At 41.2% G+C, this 17,574-nt stretch overlaps 1 protein-coding gene across 20 annotated transcripts in view; it reads left to right on the top strand.

Annotated features, from left to right (window-relative positions):
• The window catches only part of DST (dystonin), a 293,579-nt gene that overhangs the window by 32,729 nt on the left and 243,276 nt on the right, over positions 1–17,574 (top strand). For 3 of the 20 annotated variants that reach the window (XM_052694860.1, XM_052694849.1, XM_052694720.1), the window contains exon 1: positions 199–420. The exons of 13 other annotated variants lie outside the window; for them this stretch is intronic. In XM_052694860.1, coding sequence (XP_052550820.1) covers positions 330–420 — 91 coding nt within the window. In that variant the 5' untranslated portion in view covers positions 199–329. Of the gene's footprint in view, positions 1–198; positions 421–17,574 lie in introns of those variants that run through there. 4 more of the 20 variants (XM_052694738.1, XM_052694797.1, XM_052694787.1 and 1 more) reach the window with 4 other exon arrangements.

Raw genomic sequence — 17,574 nt, 5'->3', positions numbered from 1 at the left:
AGAGGAAGGCGGGGGAGAACAGAGAAGTGCCGGCGGCGGCGCTCGCGGCGCGCCCCGAAGCGGAGGGCCGGAGCCGGGCGGGAGGCGGCCGGGCTGGGGCCGCCCCCTGCGCGCTGCGAGGGGCGGCTGCTGAAACCCGAGCATGGGCGTTTCCTCGGCCAGGCCGGCAGCGTCCTCCTCTGCCGCCTCCACCCACCCTCCTCCAGCAGGCAGTCTTTTTTTTTTTTCGCCCCTTTAATTTTATTTTTTTTTTGCTTCTTGGCCGTTCCCGAGGCTGCTTGCCTTTGGGAGACGAGCGGGGCGGTGGGCAGCGCTAGCGGCCCCCGGCCATGGCTGGCTACCTCTCTCCCGGCGCGTACTTCTATGCCGAGGAGCAGGAGTACCTGCAAGCCTACGAGGATGTGTTGGAGAGATACAAAGGTAGGGCTGCCGGCAGGTGCAGGGCGGCGGTGCGGGCTGCTCCCCCGGGAGGGAGGGAGCGGGCGGAGGGGCCGCGGGGCGCCCGCACCGCGCTCTGCTGCTGTGGGGAGAAAGGCGATGATGACTGGTGCTGATGGGTTTTCTTTTTTATTCGCCGTTCTCCACTTACCCCTATGAAATGCGGGCAGGGTCTCAGTGTCCGTTTAGCTGCCCTGAAAGCTTGTGCTGATTTTTCCACCGTTTTTTAATCTTGTTTTTGTAGCCAGGCAAAGGAGGATCTTAGCGCACATAGCACCTGAGTTTTGTCATTGAAAGCAGGGAAAATACAGGGAAAAAGAGGCACTTAGCGCGACAACGATGCATGCAACTAAATTTAGCTCATTAGGCATGTAAATTACACGGCTTTTTGAAACTAATTGGGATAGGAGATATCGTTTGGGAGATGTGATTCGAGAGTGCTATTCAGAGCATTGGCCACTACAAAATGTGAAAATGTTTCTTGAAAGTGTTACAGATCTGATTTTAATTTAAGTGAAAGCGCTTGGAGCAAACAGCTCGGATCAGATGCTTGTCCCAGAAATAGTTGTTACGGTGTCACATCACACGCTGGCATTTGCTGTGCTGAGTCCTTCAGTGATATTTGGGAAAAAGATTGGTTCCATTTTATATCTCAAGTACTTATTGTGACAGGTTGTGGCTTTTCAGCCCTATGCCTGCATTCAGTTGTAAAGGTTTTGGTTAAATGGTTCCCACTGATGGGAAAGGGAGTGGCATGATGTAAGACAGCTTGATTTGATGATGCTGATAGCAGAATTTCTTTAATCCTGGTTGGTTGTGGCAAAGTCTTGAAAAATAAGAAACGGTCTGGATGGCTGCTGTGAAATGGGAACCTGCTAGCCTGAGCATACTTGGTACCTGTGCCACTTGCATTTCATGTGTCATTAACAGCACTGGCTAATGACTCCTTTGTGTCTGTTGCCCATTGTGTCAATGCAGCTATGGAGCATGTGCACCACTTTGATACTGAAATGCTTTAGTGCATTTTAGATGAGCAACAATTATGGCTCGGAATAGATCATCTTCAAAAGGATGCCTTTACTCTATGCTCAGTTTCTTTTTATGTCATCCAATTACTTTGTATGCAGCTAAATTACTTTTTGCAAAAATTATAAGTGGGTGGACTGTTCACTCTGTAAACAAAGAAACAAACAAACAAAAAAACCAAACACAAATGAAATTACACTGAGGGAACCTATTTTCCTGTCCTGGTTCTAATTTAAAACGCTTCTGTTCTGCTTCACGTTACCCTATATTTGCAGTTCAGCTCAGGTCTGCTTACTTACAGGTCTGGAAGGGACTGCAGGCCTAATTTCTCTTATTCCAGAGAGCTTAACTGCACGAGGGCTGAGATATTTGGTTTTTCAGTGTTGGTGGGCAAGTGGATTTTCATTAAAATAAACTCCTCAAACTAATTCACGTTTTTAATAAAAAATAAACTCTGGAAGTGTTAGAGTTGATGGCGTTGTGGGGGCTGCGTGGTGCCCATTGACATGCTGCTCACAGTGATAGCTGAATCCTGAAATTGCTCAGAAGGATCCGATTTCTGCTGCCTTAATGTTTAGTGTCACATTGAGCGTACCGGCATGCCGTGCTTTGCTGTTTGAGGTGTGTTTTATTCAGCCATTGGGAGCAAAGGTGAAGATTCGGACTTGTTTTAATTATGATATATTGGAAACCTGGAGAAAGCATTATTTTTCAAAATGTGTTTCCAAGCAGCTCGTGATTTCCCATCGGAGTCCCAGTGGTATGACTTCACTGCAGTGATTGTTGTGCTGATGACTTGCTATGGGAGCTGATCTAATCAGAAAAGAATTGCTACAATATATGCTTTGAAGAGGGAGTGCCATTTCTCCAAATTTCTCAGTTCTATAAACACTGCCTTTATTGTTTTTCTGAACCAAATGCAAAACATATTGCCTTCATGGTTTTAAGGTGAGCTTCAATCAGCAGTGTTAATGCTAACGTTTCTTTTTTTTAGGAGTTTATTTCCTCTTCACAAGAGCAGAATGCTCTTGTGTTCATTTCGGGCGTTATCAGGGTGCCAAACTATGTGTGCCCCAGCTGTTGAGTGCTGTAACTAGCAGAGTCAGCTGTACAGGATTCACCGCCTGCCTTGGAAGGCTGGGGGTCATGTGATGCCACACCATTAAGACATCCGGGCCTTAGGGTTTGGGGAAAAAAAATCACTCCCCTGTTTCAAGGTAGAAAATTCAGATTTTGCTCCTTGTCTTTTTCACTGGTCAGAATAGGCCACCGGGCTGGAAGGCCGTGCAAAGTCAATGACTTTGTTGCTTTAACTGTGGAAAGCAGGGTATGTGTGTGTCTCCAGACTGCATGCTGACCATGGCTGTGGCAGTAAATAATTAGGCAACTGTTTGCTAAATCTGAGATAGCACACAGGAGCTGTTTGCTATGTGAGAAAATATTGTTTTCTGACTCCTGGTCAATTCTGTTGCTGGCCATCATGTTTTTCTTCTTGATTTGCTTATTTCAGTGGCGGTATTTCTACAGTATTCTAATGGATAGAAAAAAAATAAAGCCATGTTATCTCAGAGGATTCAGAGATCATATCCAGTCAAGCTACTTAAGGGCACAAATTGCTGCTATAAATTTCTATAGGTGCTGCTGATGGAGGCAAAGCCTTAATTGCGATAGGGGCATTGAAGTGTCCAAATATTTTGCCAGAAATATTTGACACATTTCATATCTTATTTGCGATTGAACAGGAAGATGAGAGATAATACAAATATAGCTAGGAGTTCAGCTTTATCTAAAACTGCTTTTGATTCCTCTGGGAGGTTGTAAATGAACTGCAAAAATCAGTCTGTTACTTTGTTTGTCATATCACCATTGCCTGGGAACTAAAAATAATGAAATTATTGTTAGCTGCAATCTTACTGATAAGTTGTTTCTCCTGACTTCACAATAAGAAAATGTCCCATAGATTTGGATACATTTGAGTTTAAAAATATTAGATGCCATCTCTACCAGATGGTGGCTGTGTGTTGTTGCATTCCGACGTGATTTGAGCATTAAGTACCAGAAGATCAATGTCTTTACATACAGTGCATTCATTAGATTTACTCTGGCATAGGTCTTAAGTAAGACATGCATCAAGACTTATGAGTCCCCCTCATTTTCTTTTTTTCTGTTCCTGTAGCAGATATTTAAATTCCAGTTGCAACAGCTCTCTTTTCTGCAAAACTTTGAGCAATTATGTAACAAAGTTTCCTCCCTTTGACATCATTATTGAAACATTAACACTTGTCAAAATTATTTGACAACATTATTGAAATTGCCTAATGATGACAACAAGGTTGTTCTTTCTGGAAAAGAGCTGTTTCATGGAGTTAACTAAGAGATTACAGTTATTCAACAATGTTGTTAATACCACATAGACTATAGAAGTTGAAAATATATGAGGTTTTCTGGTCCATGCCGACCTTTTAATGCTGTGAATTTGTGAATACAATTTGCCTGCATTGTTGTCAATGAGAGGAAAGGTGTCACATAAATATTTTCTTCAGATTGGACACGTGGCCACTGCTTCTTTAGAATACTGCCAGCTTGCTGCAAGAGGGGCAGGTTTGTGCAGAGCAAACTCAGGTTGAGTTTCAGCTTTGTTCTACTTCAGTAATAGCATTTCTCTTTAGGCTGAAGAAATGTCATTCTCTGTTTCCAGCTGAAGCAGCTCTGTTTTCTGAGGAACAAGTCAGCGTTGGACAAGAGCTAGTGGGTCATCTGTTGTGTTTGGTTGCCTGAGTAGGGTTCAGGGCAATGCCACTTGTGTGCTGCAATGCTCCATTGCGGGTAGATTCAAGTAAAGCAGTCCTCACGTTGTTTGGGTGTGTTTTTTGAATTAATATCAGAAATGTGAATGCTCACACACACAGAGATGGATAATGACTTCAAAAAAGGATCATTTGCTCAGAGCAGGTGCTGAAAACGAAGACACTTTGGTATTTTAGGAATTTGGAATTTTCTGCATTTGTTCAGTGTCAGACTTAGGCCCAGCTCTGAAATCAGTGATTTTCTGAAACTTCTTGTTTGTATTTTGAACTCAGGGGCCTTAATGACAACTTCCAGAAATCTTGTTCTGGACTCTGAGTCAGCGCTTCTGCTTCAGGGCTTTGGGTTTTGCATTCAGAAAGAAATACTCATGAGAAATTGACTTAATGCTTTTAATTTTTCTTACTACTTTGGTGTAACAAAACTTGGTGGCATATAGGTATCAGTTTTGCAGGCTGTGTAAGGATTTTCCATCGATGGTGTTATTCTCTCACCTCTCCTCAGGTGCTGTTACCTTCAAGCCCTGAAGCTGATCACTTTGGTATTCAGAGAAATAGGATCATTCATTTGCTGCTCCATGCAGGTACATGTAGATTGCCTGGCTGTGCATCACTCAGTCCTTTGTCAGCACCCAGGTTTTCAGCATGGTGACACTGTGGCTTCCTTTGTTCCTTGCGTGTTGCCTACAGCAAGTCAGCCTTCCTGGAAATATGAAGTATTTTAGCCGACAGAAAACGTGTTCAATTAAGGATGGAAAAGTAGCGACATTTGTGTTTTGAAGTCAGGCAAAATTAATTGACTCTTAGGGCCACATAAAAAATGTACAACCTGTGCCTTCCTTTGGTTCAATGTTCCTTTAAGTAAAAAGTCCTGTTGCCATTTTGATTCATACTGTTTGGGGATGGAATTATTTTAAGTGTGCCTCATCCTAAATATGAACCAGATCTTGCTGATTTGAGTAGTGTGAAAGGTTTGCTTGAAATCAGTTGAGGAATTCTTAATTTTGTTGGAATCAAATATTGAGAACCTGAATGCCAGCCAATTCAGTGAGGCTTTGGCTGTGTGAACATCTCCGGATGGTTTCTGAAGTTGAGTTGGATGGTGTTATGTGATCTGTGGTTCTGTCTCCTTGGCTTTAAAATATTCTTGCTTGGATGACTAAGACAAGTGGGATTTTGTATAAATTCAAATATCTTTGAGAGGAGAATCGGGGCAGAGATCAAATGAAGGTCTGTTAAATTGCTTTTTTGGTACTTCCAAATTCCCACTGAATCAGCAACATCATAAGTAGCAATCACAGAAATATTAATTATGGCTTTTTTACAGCCTAAACCAGGAGTTGGTGAAGCATGGAAAAATTAAAAGAAAAGTCAATTTCAGACATCACTGTACAAAAAAGCTTGTTGTGACCAGACGGCTTTTTGGGTGAGGGAGCTTTCATTATTTACCATGATCTAGTTTGCTTATCTCTAGCAATCTTTTGCATGAAAATCAGATCATGTATTCCTTTTTTTTTTTGTTCTCCATGCTGTTTAAAGCACATAATTCAGAGAATGTATTCCACCATTTTGCTAGAACTACAGCATGGACTTAGAATTAAGTACTTTGTAGAATAAAAAACGGCCTTATTCACATGCTTAAAGTTAAGAGCAAGTATTTTGAAAGTTCAGGCTTAAAAGAATAAAGATTTTTAAATGTCAAATATGAATGCAGCTTATTGCTGCATGCTTGAAATGTTTCCTGTAAAACATCATTAAAGCTGTTCAACTTAACAAAGCCTTGATTTTTCTATGGTGGGTGAAAATATTCATGTGCTGAATGCTTGCAGTCAGCCCCGCTTTCAAACAGGTGAAACAATAGTCACAAAGACACTTCAGTCCCCGGGTCTGATCCTGAAGGCATGTTCAGAGCAGATCTTACAAGTTATCTGTGTAGGCAGCCTCCAGTGCTTTTCTGGGAACACGCTGGCCTCAGCCATCCACCTGCACAGGCTCACCCCAGGTCTGGGGCCGAGGATCGTTGGGGCTGAAGATTATTGGGTACTGTTGCTCAGTAATTGTTTAGGACACTAGAATTTAGCCTTTGGTGCATTAAGTTAGCCTGTTTCCTGATTTAATTTTATTATGGTTGCATATGTGACTTTGTGTGTGTGTAATATAATCAATCAGGGCTTTTTTTTTTCTTTTTTTTTTCTTTTATATTTATGTGCAGTTAAACTGTCAATAGCTGCAAAAAAATCTGACGAAGGACAAAGATTCTGAGCAAATATGTTGAGGGTTAAATTCTGTGCATTGCAATTACACAATTAGTGTGACTATTTCTGTAAGACAAGGAGGATTAGGCCTCTGATGGGCTTTTCAGTAGCATAGGCCAAAATCTGTTGTTGATTATAGCCACATGGCCCTCCTGAACTCAATTGGTTCTTCAGTATATTTTTGTAGTTCAGCTTCATAGCTAACACATGAAATTACAGTATTTAATTAATGTATTCTATAATGCATATAAATACAGATCAGCAATCAGGTGGGGTTAATAGTTTAATAGTGTTGGAAAATGAAGTCATTTTGGACTGAGATTCAGGTATCCAGCTCTGTGACAGCTATGACACTTTACACCGCTTGGATCTAAAATTAGGCTCTTCTGTAGTGGGATTAGAGAGAAGCATATGTGTTTTAGGTCACAAAATGGCTAAAAGTCTGATTGTTTGTACATCTTTTGAAGTGATATTGCAGACAAGGTGCTGCTGAAAATGTGAGTGAACAGAGAAGTCCCTGAAAGTCTTTTACTGGCTACTGAAAAGGGTACCCCTGCCTCCTGTTTGCAGACTTCTGTTCTGCGCGATCAGGTTACAGACACAGCTCCTCATGTGACAAGGTCTTTTAGGCACAGTAGAAGAGGAAAATGTGCATGGTAATTTGGATAGACATTTTACAGCAATGATAATAATAATAGTAATTCATCCTGAGCAGTTCTAGCAGAAGAGGTTTTTTTTTAAAGCAGAATGGCACTTGTGATACTGCGATTTTTGTTTGAACAAAACTTCTGTTAAATTTGGCAGGAGCTGGGAACTTAGCTATCAATGTTTATCAATATTTAATGTTTTAAATTACCTCTCCTTTAGATAAATTTTTAATCTAGAGAAAAAAGGATTTATGTTTTGTCCTAGAAATTAGGAAATGACTCAAGCATTTGTCTTGAGGTGCTGCTGCTGTGCAGTTGTCCATAACTTCTGGGAACAAGATATTTTTTGCTAACGTGCTCCTGATTTCAGTGCAAATGTTTTCAGAAGCACATATAGCAGTTACATTGCTATCCTGAATGACTTTTAAATTAGACAACATCACTGCTGTTTGTGCCTTTGAATTTCCTCTCTTAGTGACTATGTGTTGTTCAGGTCATTATTTAATGCTTGAAACTGAATCATTGTGTTGTGTATAACCAATTAGTTATGAGAGTAAAACTCTGTTTTTATAGGGATTGTAAATACAGTATCTGATCTGGAGGAAAGTTCATTGTAATTTTCAGGAGGAAAATTGGTTTTAGAAATAAAAAAGTACATTTTTGAAAATACAGATTCTTCCTTTGTCTTGTAGAGTAAGAGCAAGCATTTTTCTCAGGCTCTGTGACTTTTATCCAGTTTTTAGAGAACAATTGCTAAATTTTTTTTGGCAAATAAGTTTTGTTGACTTCCAATTTACAGTAGAGTTGAAGTGGAATTTGGCTCAGCATCTCTATAAAGGAGAGAAGAACAGACACAGATGAGCTACAGGAAGAAAGCCAAAGTTGATTAGGTCCCTTGATGAAATTACCTTATAATTTTATCATGCTCAACAGGATCCTTTTGTGTTGTCCCATTTCCATTTGTTAAAATAGAGCCCTTGTTAATAGAATCCATACGCTCCTTGTGAGGCCAGATCTAGTCTACCCCAGGGAATAACAACCCAAATTCTGACTTGCTGCTTCTTTCTGTTGCAAAATGTATTAAATGAAATCAAGTTGATTCATGTAAATATCACAGAATCATAGAATCCTTAGAGTCAGAAGGAGTCTAACTTCTCTGCAATGAAGAGGGACATCCACAGCTAGATTGGGTTGCCCAGGGCCTGGCCACGGAAGTCTCCAGGGATGGGGCATCAACCACATCATTGGGCAACCCATTCCAGTGCCTCACCACTTTAAAAGTCTTTTTCCTTGTATCTAATCTAAATCTACCCTGTTTGAGCTTGAAACCATTTCCCCTTTTTCTGTCACCACAGACCCTGCTGAAGACTCTTTCCCCTTCTTTCCTGTAGCTACCCGCTAGATACTGAAAGGCTGCTATCACGTCACATCACAGTCTTCTCTTCTCCAGGCTGAACATTCCATGAACTTGAGGATGTTTGGGTTCCTCAGGTGGTTGTGAACCTGATCTTTGCTTACAGTGGGAGGGGCATTGCTTCTCCGATCCCTTCCTACCAAAACAAATGTTAGAGGGCTGTGTGGAGAGCTGTCATCGGGGAAGACTGGGGCAAAAAAGTAGTGAAGTACCTCAGCCTTCTCCTTGTCTGTCACTATCAGCTTGCCTGTGTCACTCACTGGGGAGGGTACACCCTTCTGGACTTTCCTTTTCTGGTTGAGGTAACTGTTGAAGCCTTTCTAATACTTTTTGGCATCCCTAGCCAAGTTTAGTTCAAGCTGGGCCTTGGCTTTCCTGACCTCATTTGTACACAGCTGAGCAACTTCCTCATACTCTTCCGATGGTACCTGTCCCTGTTTCCACTGCCTGCACCTTTTCTCCTTGCTCTTCAGCTTGTTCAGCCACACTGGTCTCTTGCCTTCCTTTCCTGACATGCTACACCTGGGGATTGAGAGCTCTTGCACCTTGAAGAAAGCCTCCTTAAAGATCTGCCAACCCTACTCTGCACCCTCGCCCTTGAGGACAGTTTCCTGGGGTGTTTTTGTTGACTAACTCCCTGAAGAGCTGGAAGTTGGCTTTCCTAAAATTTAGCCTCCTAATTTTACTCTTCACCCATCTCATATCCCTCTGGAGTGTGAACTCAACCATAGAATGGTCACTACAGCCCATGCAGCCTCCAGTTCCAGTGTCACCAATAAATTCATTTTACATTGGTGAGCAACAGGTCCAGTATTGCATCCCCTCTGGTGGGGCTGTCAATCACTTGACTCAGAAAGTTATCCTCAGTGCATTCCAGGAGCCTCCTGGATTGCCCATGGCTCACTGTGCTATTTTTCCAGCAGATGTCTGGATGGTTGAAGTCCCCCAGCAGGACGAGTGCTTGCAATTGCAATGCTTCCTGTAGCTGGAGGTACAAGGCCTCATCGACAGGCTCTGACTGATCTGGTGGCCTGTAGTACACATCAATCACAAGGCTCCCTTTGCTACCTTGGTCTCTGTCACTCATAGACTTCTGACTTGCTCATGACTGTTCTTTAGAGGACAGCTCTATTTAAATTTTTTATCCACGGAAAAAGCAAAAACTAGAGTACATTTCCTTCAGATTTTGTACATCTAACCAATTCAGCAGTCCAGACAGCACTGAGCAGCATCAAATCTTCATCATCTACATTGTAGTCTAATTTGTAAACATTACAAATTAGTGTCTGAGAAACAATACACGTTTGTGTCTTTCTATATTGACTATGATACTGAAACTTCTTTTTTTCCTTAGCTTTGGTAATAACATAATACTCAAGAGACTTAAAAGAATTAAGTTTACACTTTTGACAGCATGTACGTCATCACAGTAATTTGCAATTTAATACCTAATGTATGGATTTAATTAACGCTAGAAAGCAGGCAATCATCTTTATTCTGTGTATGAAATATATTCTGAAGTTGGTACTACAAGTAGATGTCTGGATGTAGTGGTTTCAGTGAGCAACACTGTGAATAGTCTGTTGGAGATTTAGATGTGGTACTGGAACGTTGATAGATGTCTTATTATTTCTGATGGATGTTAGAATATTTCTTTGTATTTCTCCAACCAGTATGCTTTGTTGAGTTGACCTACCTCTGTTTTTCTGTCTTTCACCTTCTTTAGGACTTTCACCAAAACTTACATGTACTGGTCTGCTCTAGTAAAAAATGTCTTTTCACTTTATGCCATTACTCAAGTTACGGTTTAGCTGTGGGCTGGGCTCCTTGTTGGACCTGCAGGTACCAGGTGCATACCAACGATGGACTTTCTTTCTCAGAGACTTCTTGTGGGATGTGCTTCCACACCCACTGCACTGCTTTACAGGGCAGTGAATCATGCTTTTACCTCAGACTTTTTCACCCATTTGTGGTGAAAAAAAGAGGAGACCTCAGTTTCTATCTCCTCCTGCCTGCTGCTGGAGGATGGAGCACCAGGTGAGCATTGGTGTTGGTCCTGGGGAGCAGCAAGGCCTTGGTTGCTACTGCAAATCTGTTCCCTTCCCAAATTGAGGTTGAAGCTGGAGAGAAATCTTTGAGCTTTTCATCAATCTAATGTAAACTGTGTCTGTGTGTGGGACAAGGTTTCTGAGGTTATGTGCTTATGCAGTAGTTTCTGTTGTGCACTTGAATTTCTAGAGCCCGAATAAAGCTGGCTGGGACTGAAGTCCTAGACTGGTGTCCTACTGCAAGAGCATTTCAAGTGGTGACTTTAATCCCTGTCAGTGAAAGTGCTAAGAGAGGGGAGCACATCCAGGTGACAGATATGATTGGGAATATCATTAACGTCACTTCCTTTGAAATTACTGAATTTCATTTGCTGGTGGTTTCAGTACTCTGACCCACACTTGAGTGTATGAGCAATGCTCTACAGGGTAAGAGTTGCTGTTCCTGTGCTTGCACCTCGCAGTGCCAATGAAAACAAGCACTGCTCACCTGCTGCGTGCAACTGGGACAAGTAATTATGCAATATCCTGAAAGCTATTCTACATCTTAACTGCATTTTAAATGCCCAAGACTTGTTTTCCAAGTATTAGCTTAATGAATCAGCTGATAAATAATTGTAAGGTGATTTATTTGCACATTCTTTTTCCTCAATAAATAAACATTTGCAGTACTTATCACAACCACTTTGACATTTAGTGTTGACAGATGGTTTAGATGCTATGTGAGATAAAGGCTTCTTTCTGCAATTTGGTTTTGTCGGGCTAGCAAATAAGAAAAGAGAATATAATTAACATTTTGGGTCTCCTCTTCATTTTTGTTATGTTTTATTGCATTACTATTTTATGTTAAATGTCTTTGACAAAAGTTTAAGAACTCACTCCACTTTTTTTATTCTTATTTTTTCCTTTTGGGTAGCTCTTGCATTCCAGGCATAGGATTTTATTCTTCTCTTTGCCTGTAGAAAGCAGTTTTCCACTGATGGCCTTGGTAGTTCAGCGATGCTCAGCTTTTTTTAAATTTCAAATATTTTTTTTTACTGTCTGTTGAAATTATTTCATTTCTAGCCACAGTCTGATAATTTTTCCAGATTTGATAGTTGTTTATGAGACTTCAAATTCTGGACTTCCTCCTGTCTCAGTACGTTTGCATCACTAGAGAATATCCATTTTTTAAAATTTGCTTCCTTCTCCAAACCAAATGCAGAATGCATTGATGATTTCTGGAAAACCACATCATTCTTTTCGCATCGGAAGGCAGCCAAGATTCAAGAGTTAGCTCTTCTATAAGTCATTTTTCAGCCTGCGAAAGGATTACATGCTGTTTCTGAGTTGCTTTTTAGCCCATTCCTTCATTTAAAAAAAAAAAATCTTTCCAAAGCCTGTGTGTGTGTGTGTGTGTGTGTGAATGCATATATACATATGGGGGTTGGTCTCGATGATCTCTAGAGGTCGCTTCCAACCCCTACAATTCTGTGACAGTAAGATACAGACCTTTTTGTTTTTAACTTGGAGAAGGTTAAGCAATTAGAGGAGTTTGATTTATCATTCCAGAAATGATGGAAGTTTGGCATTATATTCTGAATATCTTTCCCCGTTGTGGATTTATTTATTTATTTTTAGTTATGTTTTCCTATTTCCCACCACTTCCTGGTGGAACTAATGAGCTACGTCAGTAATTTCTCAAGCTTCTTCATTTATAATGAAAACAATCTGGAGAACAGCAGTAAATTACAGGGCTTGTTTTTATAAGCAGTCTTTCTCTCTGATGTCTTAGTTCTTTTAAAATTTGTAATAAAGTGATTGTATATGGCTATGCAGGCTGCTTAGAGATAGCTGTGTTCTGATGCTTCATATTTTCTTTTTTGCGGTTTCTTCCTCAAGAACATGGCAGCTTTCTTAAAAGGTGTTGTGAGGAAAGGAAGCTCAAATTGTTTTCTTCAAGACTGAGTTCCTGTTTAAGTGTTTATTCAGATATTTAGCCGTTGTAGTGGCTTGCTTAGTTTCTCTGGAGAGGAATGAAACAGAGAGGTTTAGATTGGATGTTAGGAAAAAATTTGTTCATGGATGAGGTGGATATACGTTGGAGTTGGCTGCCCAGGGTAGTGCTGGGATTCCCATTCCTGGTCATGGCACTATGCAAAGTGGTTTAGTGATGGGAATTGGTAGATCAGGTTGGTGGTGAACAGGGTGGTCTTGAAGGCCTTTTCCATTCTCAATGATTCTGTGATTCTGCCTCACTGGATTTGATTATCCACTAGCTTGTGCATTGTAACCTTACTTGTCTAAATATATATGTATCTCTTTATGATTTTGTTTGTTATTCTGATTTTTCCAACCACTTCTTGAGTAGGATTTCTGTTTCGCTAAGGAAATATTTTGACATATTAAGTAGCATGTGCCTATTTACTTGTTGGGATTGGACAGTTATATTACTAGCATACTGATACCAAAGTAGATTATCATCCATGATGCTCATGTGAAGAAGGACCAACATTGCACTTGACTTACCTTGTATGCTTTATACTACTTCTACTAAAAAATCTTATTTACTTTTAATGCAAGTAATTTTAAGACGCTAATATTTGCCTTTTTGAATTTCAGAATCTGTTCACTGTTTCAGTGTCACTGTTGCACCCAGTGAAATCTTAAATGCATTGAGGCTGCTCAGCTATTTGATCACATTTGATCTTCCACAATGTTTATAGAACTTGAACAAGGTGAATTCAGGATTGCCTTTCTCACTGTTTAAAAACAACTGATCCCTGAACTAGTCCATAGCACGGCCTGTCTCTGGCTTCCCACAGCCGTGCTACGCTGGGTCCACCTATGGACCCACGTGCTGTCTTGGCCTCAGCCTGTTTCCATCTCCAGGGAGATGTTGGGGCTGGCTAGGGCTGTCCCAGTGCCCCCATCTGCCCTGCTCCAAGTGGGAACGGGATGGGCCCAGCCCTGATAGCTTTTGTGCACCACGACAATTCTGTGCAGCCCCATTACACAATCACAGAATCAGAGAGGTTAGAAGGGGCCTCTGGAGATCATCTCATCCACCCCCTGCTAAAGCAGGTTCCCTACAGCAGGTTACACAGAAAAGCGTCCAGGCAGGTCTTGAATATCCCTGGAAAAGGAGACTCCACAACTTCTCTGGGCAGCCTCTTCCACTTGTTTCTCATTTTTGAATGGATTTTTTTCACCACCGGTGAATTCCTGTTTTTGTAAACATGTCTCCAGATCTCATGATAGGCTGATGGCAACTTTTCATTTTAAGAGCGTGGTTCATGCAAGGTTGGCTTTCTGCATGCTCCTGGCTGGCTGTATTGTGATAGTTGTGTTCTATCACTTAATGCCCTTCCATTCTGGAGATGATTTTTGCTGTTAGGACAGCATTTTTGATGCAGTTTCTGTGAGTGTGATATTAGTTTGTTTATATAGTCTTGATAAAACTTGATTCAAATTTTCTGATAGGTGTCTGCACAGCATTATCTGAACTATGGATGTTTTAAAGAAGTAAAATATAAAACAGGTGTCTCCCTTACCTTTTTTTTCTTTTTTTTGAGCTTTTGATTAGAAAAGAGTATGGGGGTGTTCAGCTGTAAGGTTGATCCATCATTTCAGTGCTTGCTGTGCAGTGCACAGGGCAGCATAGCTGCGGTGAGAGGTTTTTGTTGTTATTTGGTACTATACAAACAGTTATGAAGTGTATGTAGTTAACTCTTCAATTTTTCTTGAAGTAGATCAGATTAAACACTTTCTGGTGTTGGATTTTTTTTTTCTTTTTCTTTCAATTTCCAAGTAGACTAAATGGTAACACCAGTAACATAAATAACTAAATCATTCCGGATCTCAGAAAATTGTTCAGGAAATTAGGAAGCAATGAAAGTCTTAGAGGCAGTGTCAAGAATTGAGATAAAGATACTGTCTTGTACATGAAGGCTTGATAGGAAGATCAGTCTAACGTGTTCCAGATAATGTCTTTTATTGTTTTTACTGAAAATGAATCTCTCCAGCCCCTAGCCTGAGTAACTCAGTGTTGGAGGTGGGAGAACTGTAGAGCAAGTTCACTGCATTATAATTCTTCCCAATATAATGTTACTGGGAAGAAACTAAATAGCTGGGAAGAGACTTCTCTTAAGGGAGCTGGGAGAGTCTTGTGCTCCAGGAATTCATATAAAATTAGCTGGCAAAATAATTATGTTTGGAAAATACATATTTTGAAAAAATGCTGTATGTGTTATGCTAATTTTAATACCCAGCCCTCAGACCACCCACTCTACAGAAAACTCCGTTGTCCAGCACAACCAAGAAGTGGTGGCTGAGAGTTATAAAGCCTCAGTGCAAACTGGATGAAGTTTATCAGTAAGGGCTGATGTAACATGGTGATGCACAAAACAAAGAGCACAGTCTTCTGCTAAATCCTGCCAAAATTGAGATGTTCCATACAGCAGTCCAGGTTAACTTTCCAATGATGCCAAATTCTTTAGGAATCTGAATTAGCATCAGTGTTTGGCTTAAAAGGCCCATAGGTATCTGTGTCTTCTCAAAAGGATTGAATTGTGAGGGGTTATGCTCTCAGCTTCTACCCACAGTCCACTGTATGCCAAGGATCAGATAAAATGCTGCCTGAATGTTTTCTCTGGTTTAGCAAGCAGGGAAGTCCAAACTAAACCCAAATACTGCAATAACATTTCTCTGTACATTTGTATGAGAGTGATTTGAGCATTTGCCAGAGAATCAGAACAAATTTCAAGGCTATTAAAAGTGACTTACCGTGAGAGCATGCAGGAGAGAGAGGGTGAAAGGAAATCAAATTCTAGATTGGCATGTGTAATGGAAATGCTAAATCACAGCCTGAAACAGTGACTGAGCACCTGGTGGGAAGGCAGGACCAACCCAGGGGAGCTCAGGTGCATGCAGTGCTTCCCAGACTTCATTTAAGGGTTGGCAGTGGAGGTGAAGGCATCTCTCTGAAGAGATCCCTGTCTACCTGAGTCCTTCCAAAAATAAGCAGTTTCTTTCTTTGCTTCTGCATCCACGGCAGCTGCGTTTGGGCATGTTCTTATTCGCTGTTGCTGAAGACTGTGCCACTCTGCTGCTATCACTGTACTTTCCATCATATTATAGCATTACAGCATGGAAGAAAGTGTCAATTCTGCTCTTTGATTCTAGGGCTATCATAGCTTTTAGTTTACTGATGTATATAAACATCAAAAATTCCAATAGGATGAAACACCATGCTGGACTATTATTATATGGTAAAACTTCCACAAAGAGCTGCTGCCAAGGGAATTCTGCTATTGTGTTCAATCTTGGCCACCTGTGTGAAGCTGTGAGCGTCAGGAATACCAACTTAGGTTTATGGCACTCAAGTAGGTAGAAATCTTCGTGAGAAGTACTGGTAATGTCCTTTGTGAGCAGGGGAATCACAGTGACCTGTGGCAGGAAACCAGTTCCAACAGAACTGGGCTGCAGCAGGCTGTTGGAGAACTTTTTAGAAAAAACAATAGTAAGGATTTGGAAGATAACCATGTTTTCCCTTCTTTGTAATACCTTCTAATCTGTCATCCAGATAAGAGGATGGAAACTCTGAGGAGCTTGTTAGGGAGCAGCAAGTACTGGCTGCTCTGCAGGGACCTGGGAGCCCAGCATGATAACGAATTGGCAGGGGCGGGGGTCTGGTCGCACAGTCTCTGAGCACAGTGAACTGGGCAGGCCTGAGGCCAGCAGCCAGGTTCAGTCAACAGCTCAGATTTTCTGGCTTGCTGAGTGTGTGTGCAGGGCCCTTATGGAGCTATCAAAGATGACCCGTCTCCAGTAATGCCATTATTGGCTTCCCTTCAGTGCAGGCTGATAAGCAGCTCGTTACTGAATCTGGTTGCGTGCACTATGTTGTTCATTCCTTGCCCAATATGAAGTCATCTTTTCCTCCATAGTGAGTGCTCGTTTCCAGTTTTATACAGGTTGCTCAAAGAAAGGAACCGAGACTGCGTTGCAGCTTCTTGTCTGCATAAAAGGAAAAGCATATGGGATAAATCAAGATTGACAGAAGTGAATAGAAGATGCCTTCCGTGTCCTTCTTTCCACTAATACACTTCCAGGACTGCCCTGACCTGGCGTCCCATCCTGATGTGGGAGATACTCCAACCAAACCTGGAGGATTGGCATTGGCTGGTTGAATCCTTCAGGCAGATACTGCTGCATGTGGGCCTACTTTAGTTCAAAGGAGGGATTGTCTGCTAGAGGAGTTTCTTTGCAGCAAATTGGAGACATGGAAATGAGCTAAGAAATTCTTGCAAAGTCTTGGTCTCGCATAGCATAGTTTGAATGTAGACTTTGTTACTGACAGACCTTGAATGCTTGCTGTGGTTGAAGCAAATTGTAATTCTTTTCTTCTTCTCCTTATTTTTAAAATTAAATTTCAGCTTGCCAGCCAAAGGAACAGACTTCCTGCTTTCTGTCTTTGTTATGAGACTAAAGCTTCCCTTAGCCATCAAAAAGCCCTACGAAGTCAGATTGGAATTCATTGACTCTGAAATCTGTGAATCTCCCCTCACCTGTCTCTGAATGTTGCCTTTGTGACCTTATGTTGCATCAAATATCACCGGAGCTATTCTTGGTAGCTGCTGTTTCAGCTACGCGTTTCTGTCTATCTGAACTACCCAAGTAACAACATTTCACCAGGATTGTGAATTTCCTCCATAGTTCATTTCTGGGAAATGTATTTTTGTCTAAAATTCCCCTTCTGTTTAAAACTGTGTTTAGTGCAGAATGAATAGAAACAGGTTTAATGTTCCCAAGACTTTGACTTCTTTTACAGCCTATTGCCTCATCTATTTACTGTGGCGTCTGGAAGTTAAGAAGGCACAGCTGTGTCTTCACAATTAATATTAATGTGGATAACCTAGTTAACCTTGCCAAGACAGCAGCCGTCTGGTAACCTTTCCTCCAACT

This window comes from Tympanuchus pallidicinctus, unplaced genomic scaffold (genome assembly GCF_026119805.1).
Source record: "Tympanuchus pallidicinctus isolate F22 unplaced genomic scaffold, pur_lepc_1.0 scaffold1, whole genome shotgun sequence".
Lineage (NCBI taxonomy): Eukaryota > Metazoa > Chordata > Aves > Galliformes > Phasianidae > Tympanuchus > Tympanuchus pallidicinctus.
The sequence above is the reverse complement of the archived record's forward strand: the minus strand, read 5'-3'. Positions and strand labels throughout refer to the sequence as shown.